This window comes from Sorex araneus, chromosome X, assembly GCF_027595985.1.
Source record: "Sorex araneus isolate mSorAra2 chromosome X, mSorAra2.pri, whole genome shotgun sequence".
Taxonomy (NCBI): Eukaryota; Metazoa; Chordata; class Mammalia; order Eulipotyphla; family Soricidae; genus Sorex; species Sorex araneus.
In genome coordinates, this window is record NC_073313.1 from 123280774 (window position 1) to 123307089 (window position 26316).

The 26316-nt window shown below is 38.2% G+C and overlaps 1 protein-coding gene across 1 annotated transcript in view; it reads left to right on the forward strand.

The window, feature by feature from the left end:
• The first annotated feature begins 215 nt into the window (after positions 1-215).
• Positions 216-26316, forward strand: part of SYTL4 (synaptotagmin like 4) — a 29218-nt gene continuing 3117 nt past the window's right edge. The window contains exons 1-15 of the mRNA XM_055122443.1: positions 216-336; positions 587-802; positions 937-1046; positions 1271-1373; positions 12895-13002; positions 13467-13548; positions 13856-13946; positions 14050-14153; positions 15033-15134; positions 16443-16621; positions 16910-17012; positions 17564-17725; positions 22472-22580; positions 24741-24840; positions 25623-25831. Coding sequence (XP_054978418.1) covers positions 227-336; positions 587-802; positions 937-1046; positions 1271-1373; positions 12895-13002; positions 13467-13548; positions 13856-13946; positions 14050-14153; positions 15033-15134; positions 16443-16621; positions 16910-17012; positions 17564-17725; positions 22472-22580; positions 24741-24840; positions 25623-25831 — 1888 coding nt within the window. The 5' untranslated portion in view covers positions 216-226. The remainder of the gene's footprint in view (positions 337-586; positions 803-936; positions 1047-1270; positions 1374-12894; positions 13003-13466; positions 13549-13855; positions 13947-14049; positions 14154-15032; positions 15135-16442; positions 16622-16909; positions 17013-17563; positions 17726-22471; positions 22581-24740; positions 24841-25622; positions 25832-26316) is intronic.

Sequence of the window (26316 nt, forward strand, 5' to 3'; positions counted from 1 at the left end):
GGCCAGAGAAGCTGACGGGAAGCATATTTGTCTGGCCCATCATGTTCTGAGGCTAATTCGTCCCCACCCTTGCTCTCAGGTGGTTCTGGAGTAAATGTTTTGTGCATCCTGTTCTGGAGTAGATTATTTGTGCAAATGAGATCTTGTTTTATTTCAGGTAGCACCAGTAGCTCCCCTGGTCTAGTAATTTGAAGAAAAAGTAGAAGAAAAATACATCCAGTCAGTCATGTCGGAGATACTTGACCTTTCTTTTCTGTCTGAGATGGAAAGGGATTTGATCCTCAGTGTTCTACAACGAGATGAAGAGCTCCGGAAAGCAGATGAGAAAAGGATTAGGTAAGCATCCCTGAAGAAATCATGAGCTCCTACACATTTTAACCACTGATGTCCAGACTTGTCATGATATCCAACACCTGGTTTTTAGAGCAGTTGATGCATGATGCTTATAAATTGTTGGGTCAGGTTTGGCTCTAAGATTGTTTCTATCGTAGAACCAATTAGTCTTACAGCGTCGGCCCCTCAACCACACGTCATTGACCTCTGCAAATTTTGATTCCATTTGTGCTTTTCTTTTGGGTCCTCTCAGGCGACTGAAGAATGAGTTACTGGAGATAAAAAGGAAAGGGGCCAAAAGAGGCAGCCAACACTATAGTGATCGCACCTGTGCCCGGTGCCAGGAGAGCCTGGGTCGGTTTATTCCGAAAACCAACACTTGCCGAGGTTGTAATCACTTTGTGTGTCGGGACTGCCGCATCCAGGAGAGCAATGGTACCTGGAGGTGCAAGGTGTGCGCCAAGGAAATGTGAGTGTCACCTGTGGTGATTGGAGAGAGGGGAATGAGGTTCTGGCTGTGTAGATTTCTCTCCTTAGCCTTTGCTGGTTGAATGACAAGAGCCATTCTTTATCCTTCTGATATCTTCTTTTATTCCTTCCTAGAGAATTGAAGATGGCGACTGGAGACTGGTTTTATGACCAGAAGGTGAATCGCTTCGCTTACCACACAGGAAGTGAGATCATCAGGATGTCCCTGCGCCGCAAACCCGCAGGTAGGGTAGACCTGTTTGGGGATAGTTCCCTGCAGTACATGATCTCAGTGATGTTTTCTAGTATGGAATTCTCTGTTCTTACTGGGTGTTCTTACTGCTTCGGGGGCTCAGCCTATCTGTGAGGAATATAGAAGATTATAGTACTAGAATTTCTATAGATGTGATGTGTTTCCCTTTTTTTTTTTCCTCATCACCATTCTGCCATGCTTTCGTTTTCCTTGAAGTGAGTAAAAGAGAGACCATGCCACAGTCTCTCCTTCACCAGTCACAAGTGGGCAGTATCTGGCCGGGGAGAAAGAGCATCCAGGAGCAACATAAAGATTCCAGGTAAGAACCAAGCTAATAATGCTATCCATCCTTTTTATTCTTTTATTTTACTTTCTTCTAGCTATAAAATAATAGATGTTCAAAATATAGGACTATTTAGAAAGAGAAAAAAGTTGCAGTTCTGCAACTCACATGTAAGCATTGACATTTTGCCATACTTTGTTTTTTAGAAGAATAATTTGGAGACATATAAAAATAATTCATTTTTAAATGAAAATTTAACCTGTATCACGATCATGAAATCCCGTTAATCATCGATTTCTCGAGCGGGCTCAGTATCCTCTCATTTCTTCCTTTCCCTGAGATCTTAGAAGTCTCTCTCGACTCTGCCCTCCTAATGATGTCTCACTGGGGGCTCTTTCAGGGTCAGAGGAATGAGATCCAGCTTGTTACTGGATTTAGCATATGAATACACCATGGGAAGCTTGCAAAGCTTGCCAGTTTCTCCCACAGGGAGAAGTAAACTACAGGATATCTTCTGAGAGCTTGCTTTTAAGTCTCTGGATGTTGGCCGTTGATGGGATTACACACACCTGGGTTCCTCTGCCGGTACCTTCATGCATGAGGCCTGTCTGAACGTGTGGAGAGGGGCCTCTAGCATGGCTGTAGCTAGGTTCCGGTGGTCTTTGGCCGCCAGGAGCTCTGCTCGGGGTGGGGAGGGAAGCTGGAACCCATCCCCTCTGAGGGACCCCGGGGAAGACAGCCAGGCATGCGGGCAAGAGACTCTCTTAAAGTTAAAGTTAAAGTTAAACTTTGAACTTTAACCTCTATAGGAAACAAAAAATAAAACAGTAGATCATCCAAATTGGACCGATACAGCATACACATAATGCAAAAATGATCTTTTATGTATATGTATATAGACTAAAAAGCTTTAGAATATATCAAATATTAAAAACTAAATATATAATATATTTAATACTGAATTTAAAGTGTTCTATTTAATTTACTGGAATTTAACAGAATAAAACTCAGATAAAATGGAAGAATAGCTATTCTTCAGACAAATGTTCTTGACCACAAAAGGTATTAGTCATTAACATCTTCTATTTTTAAGGGAAACAATATGAAAACCATAGAGTGGTCTTTTTTTTGTCAATGTCATTATGACTACACTTTTATCAGGATTTAATTCACATGCTATAAAACTCCCCCATATAGAGTGTACATTGAAATGGTTATTATATTCACAGAATTATGCCATCATCACCTCAAACAATTTGTTTTTTGGTTTGTCGATCACAGTGAGTTGTGCCTGGGGGTTGCTCTTGGAGTGCTCAGAGCACTGAACTGAGGCCAGTCACATGCACCTGTGCTATCTCTTTGGCTCCCTCAATCAAATTTTAGAACAGTTTTATCACCATAAAATGTACCTTTTACCTTTTCCTACCCTCAAGTCCTGTTATCCTTCTGTCCCTAAGCAATAGCTAATCTGTTTTCTGTCTCTGTGAATTTTATGCATTTTAATTAAATGGAATCATGCAATATGTAATTCTTTGGATTGCCTCTTGTCGGAGATCATGTTTTCAAGATTCATCTGTGTTGCAGCATGCATCAGTACATCTCTGTTTTTGTTGCAAAATAATATTCTTTTTTTTTCTTTTTGGGTCATACCTGGCAATGCACAGGGGTCACTCCTGGCTCTGCACTCAGGAATTACCCCTGGTGGTGCTCAGGGAACCATATGGGATGCTGGGAATCGAACCCAGGTTTGCTGCGTGCAAGAAAAATGCCCTACCTGCTATGCTGTCTTTCCAGCCCCTCTTATTTTTTACTTTGAGCACTATATTCTTAATGTTCTATGTATGTGCTTCAAATTATTTATCTCTTATCTGTTGATAAACATTTAAATTGTTTCTATTTTTCATTATTAAGAGTAATGATGCTTGGAACATTAATTGTAAGCTTTTATAAGGACATATACTTTTATAAGTTTTTATTTTTATTATAACACTTATTTACTGTTCATAATTTAATTGTTTATAATATGGTTGTTTTAGGCATTTAATGTTCCAATACCAATACCACACCAATATGACCTCTTCTCTACTAATGGACATACATTTTTAAATTTTTGTGGGGTATCACAATAGTGTTAGTGTTCATGGTTTTGGCGTGCAATGATTCTTCACCTCCACCAACATTGAAATGAGAGAGACACTCCGCTAATGTTCTGGCCCTTCTAGTTCATTTCTTTCTTCTTTACCTCATCCCTCCAAGTTGGTAACCTCAATTACATAATCGAGGACCAAGGGTTTGTTTTCACTGGATACTATCCATTCCTTTGCTTTGTTTCTTTATATGGCACATATAATGAAGATCATCTGACAGTTGTCCTCTGTCTTCCTTATTTCACTTCACATGACATCATTTAGTTCCATTCAAGTCGTAACAAAAAGCAAGATCTCATCTTTTCTTATAACTGAGTAGTTAGTATTCCACACATTCTTTATCCATTCACCTGTCTTTGTGCATTTTTGTTGTTTCTAGATGTTGGCTATTATAAATAATGTTGCAGTGAGCATAAGTGCATATATTTCTTAATGTTTTTATAATCTTGGGTGGAATTGCTTGGTAATATGGAAGTTCTGTTTTTAATCTTTTGAGAATTAATCTGTTTCTGTTAGTAGAAACTTAATAGTATTTGTTATATAAACCTTTAATCTCTGTTGTTAAACTTATTTCTAAATAGCTGACTTTTTTTCTTTGGGTACCTCATCTGGCGGTGCTCGGGGCTTACTCCTGGTGGTGCTCAGCGGACCATATGTGGTGCTGGGGGTCCATGATTAACCAGCGTCAGTTGTATGTAAGGCAAGGGCCTAACCGACTGTACTATAGCTCTGGGCCCAAGTATTTTTTGGGCAAAATGTTAAATGATTTTTAAAAAGTTTCTTTCTCTCCTGTTTTAATAGTTACATATAGAAATGCAAAAGATTCTTGGTTTTGGTTTCTGGTTTTTGGACCATACCCGGCCGTGCTAAGAGCTTACTCCTGAGTCTGAGCTCAGGTAAACTCAGGTATCACTCCTGGCTGACTTAGGGGATCATATATGGTGTTGGGGTTTGAACTGGAGTCAGCTGCGTGCAAAGCAAATACTTTACCTGCTGTACTTTCTCTCACACCCTTCAACTGGTTTTTGTGTGTTGATATTCATTTATTGTTTCTAACCTTGCCATGTTCATTTATTGTTTCTAACAGTTAATGGAATTTTTAGGATTTTCTATGTGTATCTTTATGTCTTATGCAAGTAATGATAGTGGTGTGCTGAGACAATGCCCAGAGGCAGATTGTGGGTGTGACAGCCAGGACCCCAAGCAGGTGTGGTGATGGGGAGGGACAACCCTATTCCTCTGCTGCTACTGTAAGGCCTGGAGTCTTAGTTCTGGAACCCGCATACCTGGGCCTTGCTTCTCAGAGCTCTTGGTCTCCAGGGTTTCATCTGGAGTGGGCGGAGAGGGCACACATGCTCCATCTGAGGTGCCCCAGTGAAATTGGTTGGATACAGGGTCCGGTGAGATCTCTGGCACTCTGCTGTCTTCCGGGACTCACTGCTGCTTCTCTCAATAGTGTAACTTCTTTTCCAGTTTGAACCCCTTTAGTTTTCTTAGCTAATCTTGAGTCTAGAATTTGTTAAGATAGAGTGTAGTGACTTGGTCAAGTTGTAAGTTATCCATTCTTTCTTCAGTGTTAAGCATTATCAGTAGACTCTGCACGAAATTAACTTTCACTATATGTATATATATGTTATATATGTATATATATACATGTACATGTATATATATTCATGTATATATGTATATGAGTGTATAAAAGCCATGATTCAAGGCTTGATTATAAGCATGCAATCTTTTAAAATATTAGCTCTAACTAAACAAAAATATGGTTGCGAAATAGAATATATAATTGTTATAAATCCTGACAAGGTAAAAAAATAATCTGAGCAATCTAAAAGTTATAATAGACAGAAATATACATTAATGGCCATCCTGTATCACTTCCTCCTGATATGTAGTGTACTTGTGTGTTCTTTTTGCATTTTTTATACAAAAGGAAATTTTTTTAATGAAAGGAAAATTTTTCATTATTGTGCCCTCCAAATTCTTTTCTTCATTTGATTACTTAAGTATTATATCTCATTGATATTGGGTCTCCTCATCCTTTCTTTTCTGTTCTTTTTTAAATTCTGGATTGTGATAGAAAAAAAGAGAAAGATTAAAACAATGAACCATGATTCTCTCAACTCTTTCCTCTATATTGTTACTTTGGCTTTCAATGATTTTCTCCCATTTTCTTCCTCCTTTTTCTTTCATTTTGTAGTGTCTAGTTTACTCGTTTGAATTATGGGTGGTTTGTTATTTCTTCTCAACCTTGTATTTAGTATTTAGTAATTTTGTTGTTTTTATCTTGTATTTGAGCTCTTGTGTTTTTTCAAATCTATATTCTATTAAGCTCCTCTGTAGTGTAAAGCACTCACTAAAATCCACTTCTGCCCCAGTTTTATATTCTGTTCCAGAATGGATTCTTCTTTTATCTCACAAGTTTCCCCTAACACCATGGCTTATTTATATATATTTCCAGACCATATATTTTCATTTTACTTAAGTTTAGTATGGGAAGCTTGACCTACATGTTTTGTTTATTCTGATAAGTGTGAGTGACTTCTTATAGGATCTCTCGCCTAAACTGAAATCTTTCCCCCATAACATCTTATACGTTCATTCAAGAATACATACATTATTGCTGTCTATATGCTTTATTCTTGTAACCATCCTATGTTTTAGTCTTTTGAAACTCTGTATGCTGGCAACAAGACTCACTCAATTCAGCCCTAAACTAAGTGGATCCTTTAGCTCATACTAGTTCCCTGGAAGATACAAACACTTGAAGTTTCATCTGCCTCTATTGTGGTGCCCTAGTGATTCCTGATATCTTGAGCTTTTTAATTTTTCTTGACTTATGCCAGAACTACCTAGTGTCTACTCATTTACTTATTATCCATATATCCACATTGGTAGTTTTGCTTCTATTTTCTTAGCTATGACTTTTATACTTTATGACTTTGCTTCTGACCTCATGTGATTGATGCTGGTGCATTGTTGGCTTTTTATGTTTCTAATTTTCCCTCAGCCAAAGAGACATGACTTTATTATATTTAATATGACTACTAAAAAGCATTATATAAAGCAAGTCCCCAGTAAAGCAATATATAAAGCCAGTCCTCACTGCCTGTGTCCCAGACAATTACTGTTAGTAATTAATAGTCTTGGTGCATGAACTACCATACTGTTTAATATACATACATGGTTTCTTACATTTTTATTTTCTTACATTTGAAAAGTAGTGTTACACCTCATACATGTTAAGTGAAAAAAATGAAAGAAAAAAGAACTTAAATGTCAGTAATATAAGCCAGGGATATAGTTGTGAAAATTTCATTGTTTATCTTTGTGGGGCTCTAAATTTGTCTCTGACACTTACACACATGTATTTTTATGCATACATATTGGCACACACAAAAAAACATAAATAATTCTCAGTGCTTCAGATAATACACTGTATGTTGGGACCAAATTTGAAAGGGCATCTCATAAAAGTCAATATACAGCATCACATAATTATATGAAAAGGTTCTTTACATCATTAGTCTTTAGGGATATACAGTTAAAATCATAATAAGAAACTAAGGTATACCCACATGTGACTAAAGTTAAAATGTCTGAATATAGAAATGATTAATGATGATGAAGAACAACTAGAATTCTCATAAACTCTTGAAGGAAATATACAGTGGTGCAGTCGTTTTGAGAACAGTTTACCAGTGCTTTTTCAAGTTCAGTTACACCTGTCTTGATTCCCATTCCATTCTTAGTATTTATTCAAGTGAAATTAAGTTAGGTTCATGCAAAAACTTGCATACGAATGTTTATAAAAGGCTTATTAGTCATAGTAAAAAGTGGAAGATGGCCCAAATGTTCATCAGCGGGTGAATGGATAAAGTTTGTTGATACAATAAAGTAGTACTCAGCAATGGAAAGGAATTAACTATTGATATATGCAAAACAAAGATGCATCTAAAAATAATCATGCCGGTAAAAGGAGTCAAAACAAAACCAAGGATATATTGTATGATTGTATTTATATAAAATTCTAAAAAATTTAAGATATATATTAGTGAAATAAAGCACATCAGTCTGTGCATATGGCAGGGATGGAGAGGAGATTTATGAAAGAACAAAAGGAAACTTTGGGGAGTAAATGATGTGTTGATTTACTTAAATGTGATATTTCCCGGGACGTATACATATGTTAAAACTTAAAATCATAGGCCCAGAGAGACTACAGCAAGTAAAGCTCTTTCCATGCACATAAGTGACCTGGGATTTTTACCCGGCACTGCATTCCCTAAACCCTACCAGGAACGACCCCTGAGCTCAGAGCCAAGAGTAAACCCTGAGAATAATCAAGTGTGGCCACAAACCTCCAATCAAGAAAAACCCTTTAAAATCTTATTACATACTCAAATATGTGCATTTTATGTCAGGGACTATGTCAAGATGCACAAGGGAAAAATATAACACTAACATTTTTCCATGTCAAAAGGTCTATCTCATTTTATTTGCCACCTCCACAGTATATAATTATATGTATATATGCACACATACATACATACTATAATTTTATTCACCCTGCTTTGCATAGGTGACTAATCTCTTCTAGGTGATGGGGCGCACTTTTTCCTTGTGGATAAGAATTAGAATGACTTTTATTTCCTGAGCCTGATTAACACATCTGACATCATTGACTAGAATGTATTTTATAAAACCTGCTTCTGTGCTTCTGGCTGCCTGTGACCTCTTGTCTCATTAGACCCAGAAGACTTTTATTTATCCTAAACATGGGAACAGATTAAGTGGCCATAAAATATCTTTTCCATAAAATGATGTGGCCCTCAGACATAATCTAATTCAACCCCTTTATTTTTTACAGAAAAGAAAGATAAGTGATTTACCTGAGATCATAAAGATCATTAGAGCCCAGAACTCCCATCTCTTAGTCTATTTTTCACTGCACAGATGTCAAATAATTGCCTGTTTGCCCTAGAGTGGTTTATATCAGTCCTGCATCAGTATATATTAATCTTTAGGGGAAAAATACAAGCAGAAAACACTTTCCATGGGTCCTTGTCAAACTACCTCTTTAGCGGAATGGTTCACTTTGGGCTCTTTATTCATTGGAGCAAAGGAGTAAAATAATTATTCTAAAATTTTTATTATATAAAAATGAAATACATTCATTGTTATGTCTTGAACTATAAAACTAAAAAGTCTTGAAAGAATAGACCTATTTTACCTCTCACACGCCCTAAGATTTCAACCCCCACTGTATTTTCTCATAGAACTATCTCCAACAGCATGTGATAACTTGAAAAGTTTACTCTTTACTGCCTAAGGAATTATAGGTTTTGATTACTTTGTTCTTTTTTAGTTTATTTATGAATATATATGCGTGCCAGTTATTTTATAGACATAGTTTTAGTGGTGGGATATACCACCAGTGGATACAATAAAGTCCCATGCTTGTTGAGTTTAGATTGGGGCATGAGGCATAGACAATAAATAGTCAAATATATATAAATATATGCCACTTGTTGACTTGATAAGTGTTTTGGAAAAAGTGAAGTAGACTGCAGAGATAGGGGGTTCCAGAAAAGCATGTGTATGCATTTATTGTTCTATTTAGGATAGCCAGGAAAAAGCCTAAATATTCAGGTGACATTTTAGTGAAGACAAATAAGGAGGAAAATCCTGAGAGTGCCTGAGGGAAAATTATTTTAGGCAGAGGAGCCAATAGGGATCGAGTCTCTATGTTGAGGAGTTTGTGCTTGACACAAAGTACTCTTTAACTGAGTGAGCTAAGAGGATGTGGCTCTGGAGTGGGAGGAAATAAGGACAGAGATGGAATACGGAGCAAATTACGTAAACTTTTTGGCACTTGTATGAACTTCAAGTAAGAAGGATTTGAATAACATTTTGAGAAATTCACTTAACATGGAAATTACTATCTATTTTGTTCTGAAGAGTATCATGCTGAGTAAAATTAGAAGGAGAAGGGCAGATATAGAATGTCCTGTCATATGTGGGATTATAAAGAAACAAAGGGAATAAATAACAAATGGCCAAAAGCCAATAAACCGAGAATTAAACAAAGAATTAAAACCCTAGAATTAAAATGATCACCCTATGTGCACGGACTGCCTCAGAGTTCACAGAACTGTCTTTCACCAGAGGCGCTGGAGTCTGTGCTCAAACACTTAGTGAGAAAGAAAATGAAAGCCTTAGAGAAGGCTATGTTGGTCATTAATTTTTACAGTATTTTTTGGGGGAAGGGTGGGGAGCTCCCAAGCAGTTTTAGGGGGCCCTGGGATCACTCCAGGAGAAGGGTCCAATGCTTAGAGCCCAGTGAAGACCCAGACTAAGGGTCCTGCAGTGGTAAAGACCAGCAGGACCAACCCCAAAACACTTAGGGGTGTGAGGGCCTCACACTGGGGAACCTCCAGAACTCTCAGTGGTATTTAAGGAACCTCACAGTCCCCAGGGTCAAACCAGGGTCTCATCCATGCAAAGCACATATCATTATTACTACATTATTGCCCAGGCTCCTTTAGACAGAATCTTAACTAAAATTTTAAGGTACAACATTGTAAACTTTAAAATATGATTTATTGAATGTGTATAATAAGATTCACCATTACATTATTACAAATATTTTACAATAAAAATTTTTTAAATAAAAAATAAATAGAATTATCACCCTAGAACTGGTTTGTATAATTGAGCATACCACAGCAGGAGGTGGCAATTGAATGGGGTAAGGAGACACTTTTGTGGTGTGTATGTTTTTGGAATATTGCATGCATGAAACCAAAAATTGTATGCATCATTAACAGTATTGTAAATTAAGGGACAGAAATTTTAAATATTAAAAATTTATCTTTCATAACAATTTTAAAGTGAACAATTTGTGAACTTTTAATGCTTTTAAAATGTATAACCATTACAATATTGAAGCATTTCAGCACTGTAAGAAGAACACCCATACCTAGTAAGCTATACTCACTTCTCCCAGTTTTTAATATGCTTTCTGTCTGTATGAATTTATCTATTATAAACAGTTACTATAAATGGAATTATACTGCTTATATGTGACTATTTGTTTCTGGCTTCTTTCCTTAATGTAATATTTTCAAGTTTCATTCATGTTGTATTATATAATATAACTTCATGCTTTTTTTATTTCATTGTATGAATATATCCCCTTTCATTCATTCAATCATCTGATGATACACATTTGGACTGTTTCCACATTTTGGCGTTGAATAATACTATGAATATTCAAGTTTTTATGTGGACTTTTTCATTCTTTTAGGCAGATAGTTAAGAATGAAATTACAGAATCACATGATAATTCTATGTGGAATTTGTATTTTGAAGACTCATTTTGACTGTTGTATTGAGGAAAGATTCTATGGGGATAAAGGTGTAAGCAATGAGATCAGCTAGGAGACTAATACAACCATCCAGGAGGTAGAGATGGTCGTGGTTAAGATCAAGTAATAGTAGTGGAGTGGAAAGAACTAGTCAGATTGTACATCTACATAGAAAACAGAGGCAAGAGGATTTTCAAATAGATTGGATTTGTACTATGAGAGAATAAGAGAAGTCAAGGGCGATTTTGTTTTGTCTTGTTTTGTTTTGGGACCATACCTGGCGATGCATACTCCTGGCTCAGCACTCAAGAATCACTCATTGGTGCTCAGAACATATGGGAGGCCAGGGATTGAACCCAGGTTGGCGCTATACAAGGCAAGCACCCAACCCACTGTACTATCTCTTGGTCAGTCAAGAGTGATTCTTAAGATTTTTTTTGCCTGATGGGCCAAAGATGGTACAGTAGGTAAGGTGCTTGACTGGTATGTAGCTAACCTGGGTTCAAAACCTGGCATCCCATATGGTCCCCCTATCCCATCCAGGAGTTATTCCAGAGCATAGAACCAGGAGTAAGCCCTGAGCATAGCCTGGTATGGCCCACCACCTCAAAGATGTTTGACCTGAGAAATGAAAATACAGATTTATCACTTCATAAAATGGAAAGAGGGGCAGGTTTGAGGAGGAAGGTCAGGACTTTCGACTTTCTGTGTGAGACATCCAAGTGGAGATGGCAAGTAGGCCATTGGTATTATAAATCTAGCATTTGAGTGACATAAACTTAGCAGTTTTTGTATTTCAGAGGATAGTTAAAGCTGTGATATTAGATTACATGATTTGGTAATAATCTTCTACAGAGATGAGAAGCTTTCCAGAGAATCAGTTTAGAGATTTGGAGATGAGGAGGGACCAGGAAAGAAGTATGAGAAAGAGCAGTCAGTGAAGTAAGAGGAGAAAGCCAAGAAAGTATGATACAGGTCTGGAACAATAGCATAGCAGGCAGGACATTTGCCTTGTATGTGGCCAACCCAGGTTCGATTCTCAGCATTCCATATGGTCCCCCGAGCACTGCCAGGAGTAATTCCTGAGTGCATGGGCCAGGAGTAACCCCTGAGCATTGCTGGGTGTGATCCAGAAAAAAAAAGTATGATATATTGTCAGTCAAGTGAAATCACTTCAAATATTTGAGGCAGACTTCATTTTCCATTTTGGCTTGCTCTCTCACAGTTTTGAGCTAAGGAACCCAAGCATCGTGTATATCCCTATAGGTTTTATAAAGCTGAAAAAGAATTTTTGTTGTCAGAATACATAATTCAAAACATACTGCTTATTTTATATATACCTTAGCCTCACTGAAGGCATTAAATCCAGAATTCAGTCAGCAAATATGTCGATGCCAACTATATGCTAATTTCTTTTCTAGTCATTGGGGATACTACAATGAACAAGATATATGGTCACGGATCTCAGGAAATTTAGTCTAATGGAGAAGAAGTACATTAAATCATGTATCCAAATTAGTGAATAAATTAGATTATTTGTTAAAAAGATATACATAATTAAATCTGTGATACTGCAACCAAAAAATTAGGGTTCTTTAGGAGCATATGGCAAAGTCACTAAACCACTCTGGATATGGTCACAGCATTTTGGAGGAATAGACATATAAGAAGAGATCAAAAAGAGCAGATTTAGGCAGGCAAGGAAAAGTAGTCGCTGTGAAAAGAACATCTCAGGAATAGAAAAGCGGGAATAGGTAGAAATCTGGTATAGTCAGAGAACCAAAAGAAGTTCATCATTCTGGAATATAAAGTGCAAGGAGAAATGGTGAGTATAGGATGAATTTCTTGCCATGCTAAGGAGTTTGAACTCAGCCCTAACAGCAGTAGAGACTGACAGTATTCTGAATTTGACCTTAGAATGATATAAATTTAAAACTGTACTCAGAATTTTATCTTAGGAAGATCACTAAGGCTTCTATGTTGAATGGGCTGGAAGGCTTCCCATTTTCTTGAAACTTTGGCTCTTGATTTTAGTTCCAGTGTGCCATTTGAAGTGCCTAAGCTAAAAAGTGGAAAGAGTGCACTGGAGGCTGAGAGTGAGAGTCTGGATAGCTACACTGCTGACTCCGATAGCACATCCAGGTGAGAACCCCGCATTGTTCTTGACACCCAATCAACCTGTGTTTGCATTTTGTTCCCCAGCATCGGAATACTGGTTCCCTTTCAGTCTTCCTTACTTCAGTGCTAAGGAATTTGAATACATTATTTTCTCTGAAATCCCTACAAGTCCTTCAGTAGAACTGCTACAGCTTTAACTCTGAGCACAGCCTTCGAGAGCATGCTAACTTCAACAGTCTGCTACCTTGGAAGAGTCTTCCTAGACCAGTAGCCACTATGCTATTTCCCTTAGGAATGGGGCTGTGAGTGACTGTGTAGTGTTGCTTATGTGATCATCTGCATTCTTCCAAGGTAAATCAGAAATCAGATTACTTTGTGGATTTGGTTCTTACAAGACCTTAGGTTAACTTTCATAGACCTTGGATCCCCAGATAGAAAGGGAAGGGAGGAAGTGCTTTTTAAAAAATAACTCCAGTATCTACCACCAGGAGAGACTCTCTGGATAAATCTGGCCTCTTTCCAGAGTGGAAGAAGATGTCTGCCCCCAAATCTCAAGTACCTTTGGTAATGGTAAGCTGTGGTTTATGGTCTACGCCCCCCCTCCTCTCCTCCTTTATTTTTTCTCTCCCTCCATTCTCTTTCTCTCCTTCATTCTCTCTCTTAGTCCCTCTGGTTTGTTTTCTCAGGAAGAACTTAAATAAATTTTCTCAACTTTGGAAGTTTTGTACTACCTAGGAATTGAATATTTGCTTAACTATGTCATACTTGAGCTTCCTTGAAAAAAATCTGAGCCCCCTTCTTAGTAAGGTCCCCTTCTTCACTCCATAGTTTTACCTAATCAAGTGTCCTTTTCCACTTCTTTTTCCTTCATTCCTAGGAAATTAATCCTGAGGGTCAAAATGTAGTATCTGTTGATGAGAGTGAAATGATTTTCAAGAAGAACACCAAAATGATCCTCAGACCTTCAGGTAGCTGGTTTCCTTTGAGATGAAAATTACTAGTATCCTAGGTAGGCTATTGGTATGGAAAAGGGTAGGTCTCTTTTGACTTGGGTTTTGGGTTTCTATTTAGAATATACTAAATCTGTGATTGATCTTCGCCTGGATGATATGGAACCTGAAAGTGCTTCTTTGGGAGACAGAAGCAAATCTGTCCCAGGCCTCAATGTGGATATGGTAAGTATCTTTGTATTTACCCTGTAGAGTATATGAAATTTTATGTATCTAAATATGGTTTATATTAAACCAACATGTTTAATTACTTAGGGTATGGCTACATGAGTCTTGATTCTCCATTTTTCTTTCTTTCTTTCTTTCTTTCTTTATTTTTCTTTTTGGGTCACACCCAGCGATGCACAGATGTTATTCCTGGCACTTAAGAATTACTCCTCGAGGTGCTCGGGGGACCATATGGGATGCTGGGAATAGAACCTGGGTCGGACGAGTGCAAGGCAAATGCCCTGCCCACTGTGCTATTGCTCCATCCCCTCTCCATTTTTCTAAACTAAGTCTGATTGTTGATTTGCTTAAAAGAAAAGAGTTGTCTTCATTGTCTCTTTGTCTTCTAACACATTGCTGAATATAAAGTTGAGGAGTCTGATAAATACATATTTTGATTAAAATGAAAAAAGATGGGTAGGTTGGAAGATTCTAATGTGAAAGAGATAACCTTATCTATTTCTTTTCACATTTGAGAAAGATGGTTGGAACATAAATTGGACGCCTAAAATAGGGAGATATTAAAATAAGGAAATGTGTGCTCAAGTGCTCTTTTTTTTTCTTTTTGGGTCACACCCGGCAATGCACAAGGGTCACTCCTGGCTCATGCACTCAGGAATTACTCCTGGTGGTGCTCAGGGGACCATATAGGATGCTGGTAATTGAACCCAGGTCGGCTGCATGCAAGGCAAATGCCCTACCCGCTGTGCTATCACTCCAGTCCCTCAAGTGCTCATCACACCTTGGAGCTTAGCAGCAATTGTGGTTTCTACAAAAGGGAAACTTTTGTTCCTTGAACTTATTATTTTTTATTAACTCTGAATAAATATTTCCCAGGAAGAGGAAGAAGAAGCAGAAGAAGAAGAGGATATTGACCACCTGGTGAAGTTGCATCGCCAGAAGCTAGCCAGAAGCAGCATGCGAAGTGGCTCTTCCATGGTAAATTCTATAAGTTCTATAGATATAAACATGTTGGGGTATCAGGAAGAAAGCAAGGGTCTCCATAGAGCAGAACAACAACTAGGGTGATTATCAGTTATTTTTTCCAGGTAAGTCAGATGTGTTATTGTTTCTATCTTCAATTTGGACCATAGTTGCTTAGTGCATATTTAGGTGAATTTCTTTGCCTCTCCCTTGGAAATTTTTCGTATCAGATAGTTATAACAGCTTGAAACAGTCTTCATCACAGGCTTATGAAAAGTAAGCCAGACCTCCTCTCTTAGGGGTACACATGCCGTGAAGTAAGATCAGATTTCTTTTATTTTTAATTTTATAAAGTAGTTGACAATATTTGATTACACTTAATATTCAAACACCAATCCCACCATCATTATACCTTCCCAACACCATATTTCAGATGTTTCCATCCTGAACCCCAGTCCCTGCGCCAAAGAAGAACCAAAATAATATATGTTTTGTTGTTTGTTATGAAAATCCACTGAAAATGCTACAAAAAGTATCCTTAGAGGAAGGAGTGTGAAGATTTCTTTATCTTTTTCTACAACCAATCTCATGTTAAGGGCCGTGAGTGTCTTAAGGGCTCTGGCCAGGATAGCTGACATCAGCCTATTATTCAAGAGCAACAATATGATCAGAAGCATAAATTTAAAGTGACATGTTACAATGAAGGTCTAGTTCTGTTGTAAGTTTGAAGATTAGATGGTTAGGGGAAATACAGAAGGAACCAGGGTGATTAGAGTTTTTCCCTGCTCATATACTGGAAAATAATGATGGTCTTGCAGAGTTAATTTCTACCCAAGGTGAAAATATATTCCCAGTTCAATCACTTCTATCTATAGGTCTTGATAAGGGTCAGGTAGGTTAAAGAAAACCCCAGATAGTTAAAGCACCTTTTTAAAATTAGCAATTTGACTCTTCTAGCCGACATTTTAGTATATAAAATATGCATAAGAAATGGACTTAGCTATGCTTGTACCTCTCGCTACCCCTTGCCAACTTTCTGAACCAGGCAAAAGTCAACAGTAAAATGTATAAAAAGAGAGTAAGGAGAAATTAAATTCCTAGGTGAACAATCAGCTAATTTATCCATTTGAACAATTGTGAGTGTGCTACTTATTACTTTCTTATACCCTGGTACAAGATTACAAGACTACTGGTTGTATCGGATTATTATAGAGGATTCTGCAGCTTGTGTTTTGTGACTGTGACTTATCATGAGGGAAGATCTGAGCAGAGTGGAAGGGTGAGTATGCCTTCCCCAGATGTTTGTGGGTGCTTTATCTTCAGAGTACAATCGGCAGCATGATGAGCATCTATAGTGAAGCTGGTGATTTTGGGAACATCTTTGTGACTGGCAAGATTTCCTTTTCTCTGAAGTATGAACAGAAAACACAGACTCTGGTCATCCACGTGAAGGAGTGCCACCAGCTGGCCTATGCTGATGCAGCCAAGAAGCACTCTAACCCGTGAGTGCTTCTGGAACCTGACTGATATCTGAGATGAAAGCTCTATCCAGGCACACTTGAACTGAGGCTATCACTTCTTGGAGGGGCAGGGAGGTATGATGGATGGCAGTTAGAGGAGAGAGGAGAAAGGAACCAGAACTGGGAAATCACTGGAAGGATGGCATGTCTGTGAGAGCTTTATGCAACGTGTTCATTTGGTCATGGCATAAGTATAGAGAGAACAGGGATGTGACGAGTAGGTTGGAAAAAAAAGATGTCGAGTTACTCAGTGCTCTCTTTGGTTTCTAGATATGTGAAGACTTATCTTCTGCCTGATAAGTCCCGCCAAGGTAAAAGAAAAACCAGCATTAAGCGGGACACTATCAATCCACTATATGAGGAGATCCTCAGAGTAAGTATCTACATCACAAGGGTAGAAGACTTTGCTTTGTCTTGTGCTGTAAGATTTATTTATTCCTCTGCAGTTATCTTGGGCTATCCTGGGTTTCAGTAATTCTGCCTCTGTGTTTAAGGATATACTCAGGGCATATGGTCCACATCCTGGCTACTCAAAGATAAGAAAAAGATGGTGGTGGTGGTGATGGTGGTGGTGGTATGTGTGTATGTGTGTGTAAAGTTGTAGATTCATTTTAAAAATCTCTCATTTAAAAAAGTCATTTGGGTTAATAAATCTCATGGCATATCCTTTTGAGGTTTTTATGTTTTCTCATTCACTCTAAGAAAAATAAATGAATTTTCCAGATCCTCCCATGGAATATGGTAGATTTTTGTGAAATGGGATAGACTGAGGCTTTGAATAAGACAACGTAAAGTTGTTAGGGGTTCAGGAATTTAATATATTCAGGACGATGAGCTTAGGTATGGCTACTCAGATTCTACAAAAAAAGTTTCTAAGAAATTACCACCAACTGACCATCTTGAACTTCTTCTTTTCCTTTACAGTATGAGATCCCAGAATCTCTCCTGACCCAGCGGACTTTGCAATTCTCTGTTTGGCATCATGGTCGCTTTGGCAGAAACACTTTCCTTGGAGAGGCAGAGGTCCATTTGGATTCCTGGATGCTTGATAAGAAACTGGATCATTGCCTCCCTTTACATGGAAAGGTAGTCTAACTTTAAAAGTTACACAATTTGGGTCTGAGGTATTATTGTCTGTAGTGACATCTGCTGGTTCATACTGGGAGTGTCTCTGAATGTCGTCTGTCTCGGAATGTCTCAAATTTTGGCGCACCAGCTGAGGCTTCTGAATTTGACAGTAATTTCGGATGTCATCTGTGAGTCATTTCTTCTGTGCAGGCTAGCCGAAGGATGAAGCCATGGCTTTTCTTTAAAAAGTCTTTCCTATCTGTGTCATGCTATACCTCCTAACATCCTGGAGTCTTGGTCTATCCTAATAATTTAACTTGCACCTCCTGTCCAAGCTAACCTTTCAGATGTATTCTAATCGTTTTACGAGCTAACCTTTTCACTGAAGAAGTGGAAACTTAATTCGTGGAGTTTCAACTGCTGTGGCTTTTGGTCATAAAATCCAGGGACAATTTTACTTTGGAGATGGCATCTCAGGTGAGAGTGTAGCCGACTGCACAGTGGTCTCTGGAATATAAATGCCAACCTGGATTTTAATATAGTACTGTTACTTGCCAGCTCCCTCCAGAAAGGGAGACTGAGGTAGGAAATTGATTTTGTGTTCTATGTGTGGTCTACCCTTTCACAACAGAGCTTTGAAATCCATGGATTCACTAATATGTGTGTTTTTTTTTTAGCCCAGAGTTACACATTTACGGATTCAGCCAACCACAGATAATAGTTGAATCCATGGATGTGGAACCCTCAGATACAGGGGGGAGGCTGGCCATAGGGGCCTCGAGCATTTATGGATTTGGTATCACAGGGAAGTCCTGAAACCATTGCCCTAAAGATAGCAAGGGATGATTGTAGTTAAGTTTGGGAGAAGTCAACATAGATTTGTAACTACATAAGGACTGGAGGGCCGGTACCCTGTATGTTGTTCAAGGATCATCTGTATGCCTTTCTATAATGTTTGAACTACTCACAATGCCTATATATATACATATATATATATAGCTTACTCAGAAAAATAAGAATAAAACACTTATATGTGAATGGTTTAAAATCAAAACAACATGCACATATAAAAATGAAAATTGGATTCTATTCCCTGGGCAAAGCCACTGTTGTCAACCACATGATTATCCTTATATAAATGTTATATTAAGTGGCATGGATGAACATATTATGAATTTATGTATATATTTACTTTTTAAACTTATATGCTCATATAATCTTTATTGTACATAATTTTTTTTATTTTTATTGATTCACCAAGGAGTTATAAAGTTCTTCATTTATTTTAATTTAATGATTTATCATTTATCTGAATATTTATCTTATGCTGTCACTTACAGATCAATCTTATTTAATCTTATTTTTACATAGTATTCTTTCATTTACCTTTATTATCATTTATTTACCATTCCCCCACTGATAGGCATTTAAATTATGTCTTTGTTGTTTTGCTCTTAAAACTATGCTATAATATATCTTGCCTTCTTTTCTGAATGTAATCTTAGGAGAATTTTTTTTTTTTTGCTTTTTGGGTCACACCCACAATGCCCAGGGATTACTCCTGGCTCTGCACTCAGGAATTACTCCTGGCAGTGCCTGGGGCACCATATGGGATGCTGGGAATCGAACCCGGGTCAGCCACATGCAAGGCAAATGCTCTACCCTCTGTGCTATCGCTCCAGCCCCATAGGAGAAAGTTCTGGTGGTGGAATTTATTAGTCAAGAATATGTACGCTCAGAATTTAGATTGCTACTATCAATAGAAATATAGGAATGACACTAAATATGACCCCTTAAGTACTAATAAGAACAGAAAAACAATTATCACCAAAATATAACATATTATTAGGCATTTAGACGTTTTTAAGCATTTGATATTTATCTCAGGGGCCCATGGGGGACTATATACTTGATATAATTACATTAAAAATTCACTGTAACAATTATAAGCACTTGCCTTGAAGAATATTTCACACTGAAATTAAAAAATACTCTGGAATGATTAATAAACTGTATAGATATTTTGTAAACAAAAAAGGCCCACGATAGTATTGCATACCTATTTTTATTTAAAATATTGCACATTTTGAAAACCCTAATGATAAGTTTCTTAACATTTAGTCTTCTCTCCCAGATGTCCACCTCCCTCCCTGTTATTTTGTATTCCTCCATACTCTAAACTGTGCATTCTAGGTATGTGTTAATTTTTTCCAAACTGAGTGGATTATGCCTTCCTGGCATCAGTATACTCAGTGTGATGATGAAGGCTGGAGGAAGCCCAGTGAAAGTGAACATAGACAAGTGAGGAAAGGGCAACTCCAGCCTATGCTCACTTATGCTCTGGATACCAAAACTAAAGAGCAAGTCTATGCCTGAGAGAAACAATAGAATAAAGCAATTGTTACCCACAGTCAAGGATAATAGGCTACTTGTTATACATCCCAGACATTCATTTATTCATTCATTCTTTTTTTTGGTTTTTTGGGTCACACCCGGCGATGCACAGGGGTTACTCCTGACTCTGCACTCAGCAATTACCCCTGGGATGCTGGGAATCGAACCTGGGTTGGTTGCGTGCAAGGCAAACGCCCTACCCGCTGTGCTATCGCTCCAGCCCCCATTCATTCATTCTTATAGTCATTCAGCAAATATTTTCAGATCATCTTTTATGTGCCAGGCTAAATATCGGGCATACTAGGATGAACCAAAGTAGGCTTATTTCTGTCACTGTGGCACTTAGATTCAAGTGACAAAAGCAGACATTAATCAAAAGTAATGAGTAATTACAACATGAAAATATGTCATATTTAAATCCTTGAGGCAGAATTCTAATATTCCCTCAGAGCTTTGTAATTGCCCTTTTTGTGGGGGAGGAGGCACATGCTGCGCCTCTCAGGGGCTACTCCCCTTTCTTTCCGTGGGATCACTTCTGTGACAGTGCTCTGGGGACTGCAAGCTCTCCTTTATTATTTTTCGTTTGTTTGTTTTATGGACCACACTCTGTGGGTGCTCAGGGCTTACTCCTGGCTCTGTGTCCAAGGATCACTCCTGTTGGTGCTCAGGGGCCATATGCAATGTTTGGCATTGAAACTGGGTTAGCACTATGCAAGGCAGGCACCCTAACCTCTGTACTTTCTTTCCAATCCCTGCATGCTCTCTTTAAAAAAATTTATTTGGGCCAGAGAGATACTCCAGGGGTTATGATGCTTGCCTTGCATACAGCTAACCCTGGTTTGATTCCTAGCACCACATATGGTCCCCTAACCACCACTAGAAGTAACTGCTTAGCACAGAGCCAGGCAGGAATAAGCTCTAAGTACCATCAGATGTGGCTTACTCCCCAGGTTAATTTTTATAAAACCAAACATCCAGAAATTTTAATCCTTAGAAATAAGATAAATTATCCATGTGATTTTTATATTTTAAAAAACATAATATACATGTATACAGAACTGAAACTGAAATTCCTCTTTTCTTTCTTTTTCCGCTCCCCTCTTGTTCAAAGAAATGACTGTTAAATTTGTATCCTTCTGGGTTTCTCCATGTAGCGTTTCTAAAATTAATTTTTAAATTTAATTTATTTTTGTTTTGTGGCCACATGCAGCAGTTCTCCGGGCTTACTCCTTGTTATGAACTCAGAATTTACTCCTGGCGGTGCTCAGGGGACCATATTGGAATGTCAGGATGGAACGGAGGTTGCAAGGCAAGCGCCTTATCCGCTGTACAATTTCTCCAGTTACTTTTTTTCTTTTGTTTTGTTTTTGGGCCACACCTAGCCATGCTTAGGCGTTACTCCTGACTGTGCTGGGGATCAAATCCAAGTGGGCTGCAATCAAAGCAAGCACCCTGCCTGCTTTAGCCCTGTCTGTGTAATATTGTATGATGGTTAAAAGCATGGACTCTGAAATCAGAGTCTGAACTTGAATCCTGTTGTTGTCAATCTCAAACTCTGAGTCTTTGGGAAATATACTTATCCTCTCTGTTCTTCTGTTTCATAACCTGTAAAATGGGAATAATGATACTATATAATTTTGATATAATGGAAATAATATATCTATATCATTTCTTAGAGACTGCCTTGAAGACTAAACAAGATGATATATTTAAAATACTTAGAACAGTGCCTGGCACACAGTTGGTACTATATAAGTGAAAATTATAATCATTGCTTGTATAAATTTATTCATATGTGTAAATATGAATATTTACTAATATAAATGGGATATATTTTTTCTGCATCTTGCCTTGCTATCCTAACAGTATAACTTGGATACATCTCCATGTCAGCATGAACAATTAATTCCCTGCATTCTTTTTGATGATTGTATGTCATATGCCATATGAACATATTAAAATCACCCAATTAACCTGTCATATATTGATTAGGATTTAGAATTTTTACACTTTCTGGCTCTTACTAATCATGCTAGTAATCAGATTCTTGCTTTTGATGTCAGTTCCCTGAGTCTGTGGCAACCTTGCTAGAATACCTTTTGTGGTGTTAAAAATCTAGTAACTATCTTCCCAATGTAACAATATAGTGGGCAATGCAGAATGTCCTTTGCTGGTTCTTCTGCAGTTTGTTCAGAAGAGAATGCCCTAGAAATTATGCCTGCTATGTCCGATGGACTCTGAATTGTATTTATGAGAAGGACCCTTTTGTTCCATGAAGCTGTTTTTGGTGGTAATTTTAGAATTCCTTACGGAGTTTCTAGAAATTCCTGAGAAGCCCAGCTTGACCTGTTGGGTTTCCCTGTGTTTCAGATCAGTGCTGAGTCCCTGACTGGCTTGCCATCACACAAAGGCGAGTTGGTGGTTTCATTGAAATACATCCCAGCCTCCAAACTCCCCATTGGAGGTGACCGGAAAAAGAGTGAGTTTTCTCTGGGGCCCTGGATTTAGCACTTAGTTTTCTGCACAGGATCTGTGTGAGCAGTGCTTGCCAATAGCTTATACTGTTGGAGAGATCAGATTGAGATACACCCTGGATCAGCTTCAAGGGAAAAATTCTTTACTAAGTAGTCCTTAAATGCAGTTTTAACCAGAAGTCAATGCCTTGGGGTTGGCATTCTTTTTTTCTCCTCAGGTCATCAAACTGACTTGATATTTGTCTAGTTGTGGCAAGCTACTAACAGCGCAGAGTAGAACAAAAATTGGGGGGCTGAGAAAGGTGGTTAGAAAGGTGATAAATTATAGTGGGCAGGAAATTGAAGACTGAGAAAGATTAAACAAACATGGCAGGTACTTTGCTATTGACTGTGAATAGCAAATGCATATTATGACTTCTCTCTTGAGGACCTTAGTTTAGTAAGAAAGAAAGTCATGAGCTAAAGAATCACAGATAGAGAATGATGAATTATTTTTGGTTACATTTTTGGGAGAGCTAAAAGAGGAAGAAATGGTGAAATTGTACCAGACAAATAATGGAACAGGATGGGGTGAGAAAGGCTTTTCCAGAAGAGGAGATAAGCATGAGTGAAGGTTTTTGAGTGACGTGGTAAATATGGGGTTGTATGTAACTGAAAGGGAGTAAATTCCCAATTTCATTGAGGCTGGAGTATATGTGAACAGGGCTAGATTTGGAGATAAGATTGGACTCCTTCTGAAGGGGCATTGAACGTAATGGTAAGTAGTTATCTCAATCATCTCAATCAATTGGCAATGGGAAAACTCAAACTCTGAAAAAGATATCATCAGCAAAGTTGAATCTCTAGGCTGGGGTGGAATTGATGAGATCCTAAAGGAGAGCGTGCAATATTACTAGAGAAAGAATTGGCAAGGATTGAACCAAAAGAAATAGCAACATTTTCAAGGATGAAGAAAGAAAGAAAAGCTGGTGAGGTATGGAGGGATTTCAGGAGAGAGCAATGCCAGGGAGAGAACTTGAAGAAGGGAGCTATACTGTCAACAGTCTAAATACTTTCAGAAGGTCAGGCCTATGAAGAACTGAGAAGATATGGCTCACTGAGTGAGGACCCAATTTTTTTTTTTTTGCTTTTTGGGTCACACCCGGCGATGCACAGGGGTCAGTCCTGGCTCTACACTCAGGAATTACCCCCGGCGGTGCTCAGGGGACCATATGGGATGCTGGGAATCGAACCCAGGTCAGCCACGTGCAAGGCAAACACCCTACCCGCTGGGCTATCACTCCAGCCCCAGGACCCAATTTTTTTTAAAGGATAATTGTTGGTGAAAGAAAAAAGATAAAGAATAGTTTGGTGAAGAGATATGGTTGAAAGATTTTCTTTTAAATGGATCTTTTTTTGCTTTTTTTAGGGGTCACACCCAGTGATGCACAGGGATTACTCCTGGCTCTGCACTCAGGAATTTCTCCTGGTGGTGCTCAGGGACCATATGGGATGCTGGGGATAGAATCTGGGTCTGCCACATGCAAGGCAAACGCCCTGCCTGCTGTACTATCACCCCAGCCCCTTAAAGAGATATTTTTAGAGAAGAGATGATATTAGCATATGTTTAGAAAGAGGGGATAGGACCAGTGGAGAGAGATATTCCTAGTTTTTATGATTTAGTTAAGTTGTTTGAGGTTTCTGGGAATCTGATTTTTTCTATATAAATTAATGGCAATAACATTCCACTGCTATTAGGAAAAATTGCATGAGGAAGTAGAAGTTGTAATTGATGACTCTTGATGAATCATTTGAAGTGGGGATTAGATCAAGTACATGAGTGAGTTCCCTCTTTTTAAATAATTCAACAAATATCAGTCAACTTTATTCCTCTCACCCACAACTTTATCATTAATAAAATAAGATCAATAAAAAATTTTATAGGTCTAGAGGGAAGATTTTCTGTGAATTAGCATAAATCCTGTCACATAGCTAGATTTCAATAAGCATTTATTACTGTTGTTAATTGAGTGTGTTGATGGATACTTAGAATATGAGTCAGATGTGGTCCAGTTTTCATGGGGCTTTCTGCTTTCAGGAACAAGGAGAGGACGTGCTATGTAGGTAAAGCTTGATAGAAATCTGGATGTTAAGGGCTTACTTGTTATGGCTGACATCCCTTACAGGTAAAGGTGGGGAAGGGGGAGAACTCCAGGTGTGGATCAAAGAAGCCAAGAACCTGACTGCTGCCAAATCAGGAGGGACTTCAGACAGCTTTGTCAAGGGGTGAGTCCCTGGATTAGCACCAAACTAGTTAGTTTCAGGACCAGAGAGCTAAGAGAGGGTTCAATTTACCTTTCTCTGTGGCTATTACCCTAGGGTGCTCTGCTACCTACTTTAAGCAGCCAAGCTTGTTCTTAAAATTAGATAATGGTAAAAAAAATCCACTATTCGCTTTGCCCTGGTCTGAACTCAGTTTAACTGGGCTATAGTGTTGCTTTTCACAGAGGAGGGTGGTAGACAGATGTATCTAATTTTTTTCTTTGTTGTAGATTAATGCTCCTTATTAATCCTGAATAAAATTCTGTCTCCTGACCATCAAAATGTGGGAACTTGGAAGTTTTTTTTTTTACCCCATGTATTTATGCAGTGCCCAATATTATAGTATTCTTCAAATTGTAGATCACCCTCATTAATTTAAACTCTTTAATAAATCACGTGGGCAGTTTCTTGTTTTGCTTAAAGAAAATCTCATCAGTTTTATTTAAAGAAAACTTTACATAATAGAAGTAGAATCAAATATATAAAATCCATTTTTGGTGGACATCCTCAACAGTACACTAATAATATGATTTTCTTTCTCTAGGTTTAAAGGAATTGAGTTAGATGGATGGTCTAGTAGAGGCAGTAGGAACTCTGTTTCATCAGATTCAGAGAAAGGAGTAGGCATACTAGGATCTGCACATTGACTCATTTTCCTGAGATAGGCTGTGGTAGGTGAAAGAGGAATGTAGTTAGCGATGACCAGCTTTGAATAGGTTGTTGATTAATCCCCCACCCTCTGCCAGATACCTCCTTCCCATGAGGAGCAAGTCCAGTAAGCGTAAAACTCCTGTGATGAAGAAGACCCTGAACCCCCACTACAACCATACATTTGTCTACAATGGTGTGAGACTGGAAGATCTACAGCACATGTGCCTGGAACTGACTGTGTGGGACCGGGAGCCTCTGTCCAGCAATGACTTCCTGGGAGGGGTCAGGCTGGGTGTTGGCACTGGTGAGCGCCTCTCCCTCAAACTTCACTGTCTTAAAGACCTCTTGTATATTTCACTTCCAACATGTCTAGTTCCCCTACCTATCTATCCTCTCCTCAAGCTTTTTTTATGACAAGGTAGTCTTCTTTCTTTTCAGTTAATGTTCAGAAAGTATTCTCGAGTGCCTGCTGTGTTCCTTAGGAAGAGGCTGCACTCATATGCTCTTATGTGTATATATAAATATGACCCTGATTGCTAGGAATATCATCATCTTCCAACACCATAGAAATCTACACACCTACTTCTGTCTGTAGCTATGTTTCTATCTTCCATCCTGTTACAATGAAAGAAGGATCTTAACCAAGGCCAAACTCTTCCCTACTATATTGGAAATATTCATCTTTTCAGTGAACTGACTTCTGGCATTCACTCCTTCTGTTAACTTTATTCTCTCTACTGTCCTACTGGAGTTGATTACAGTTTTGAGCCAGTATTTCAAACATGAAGA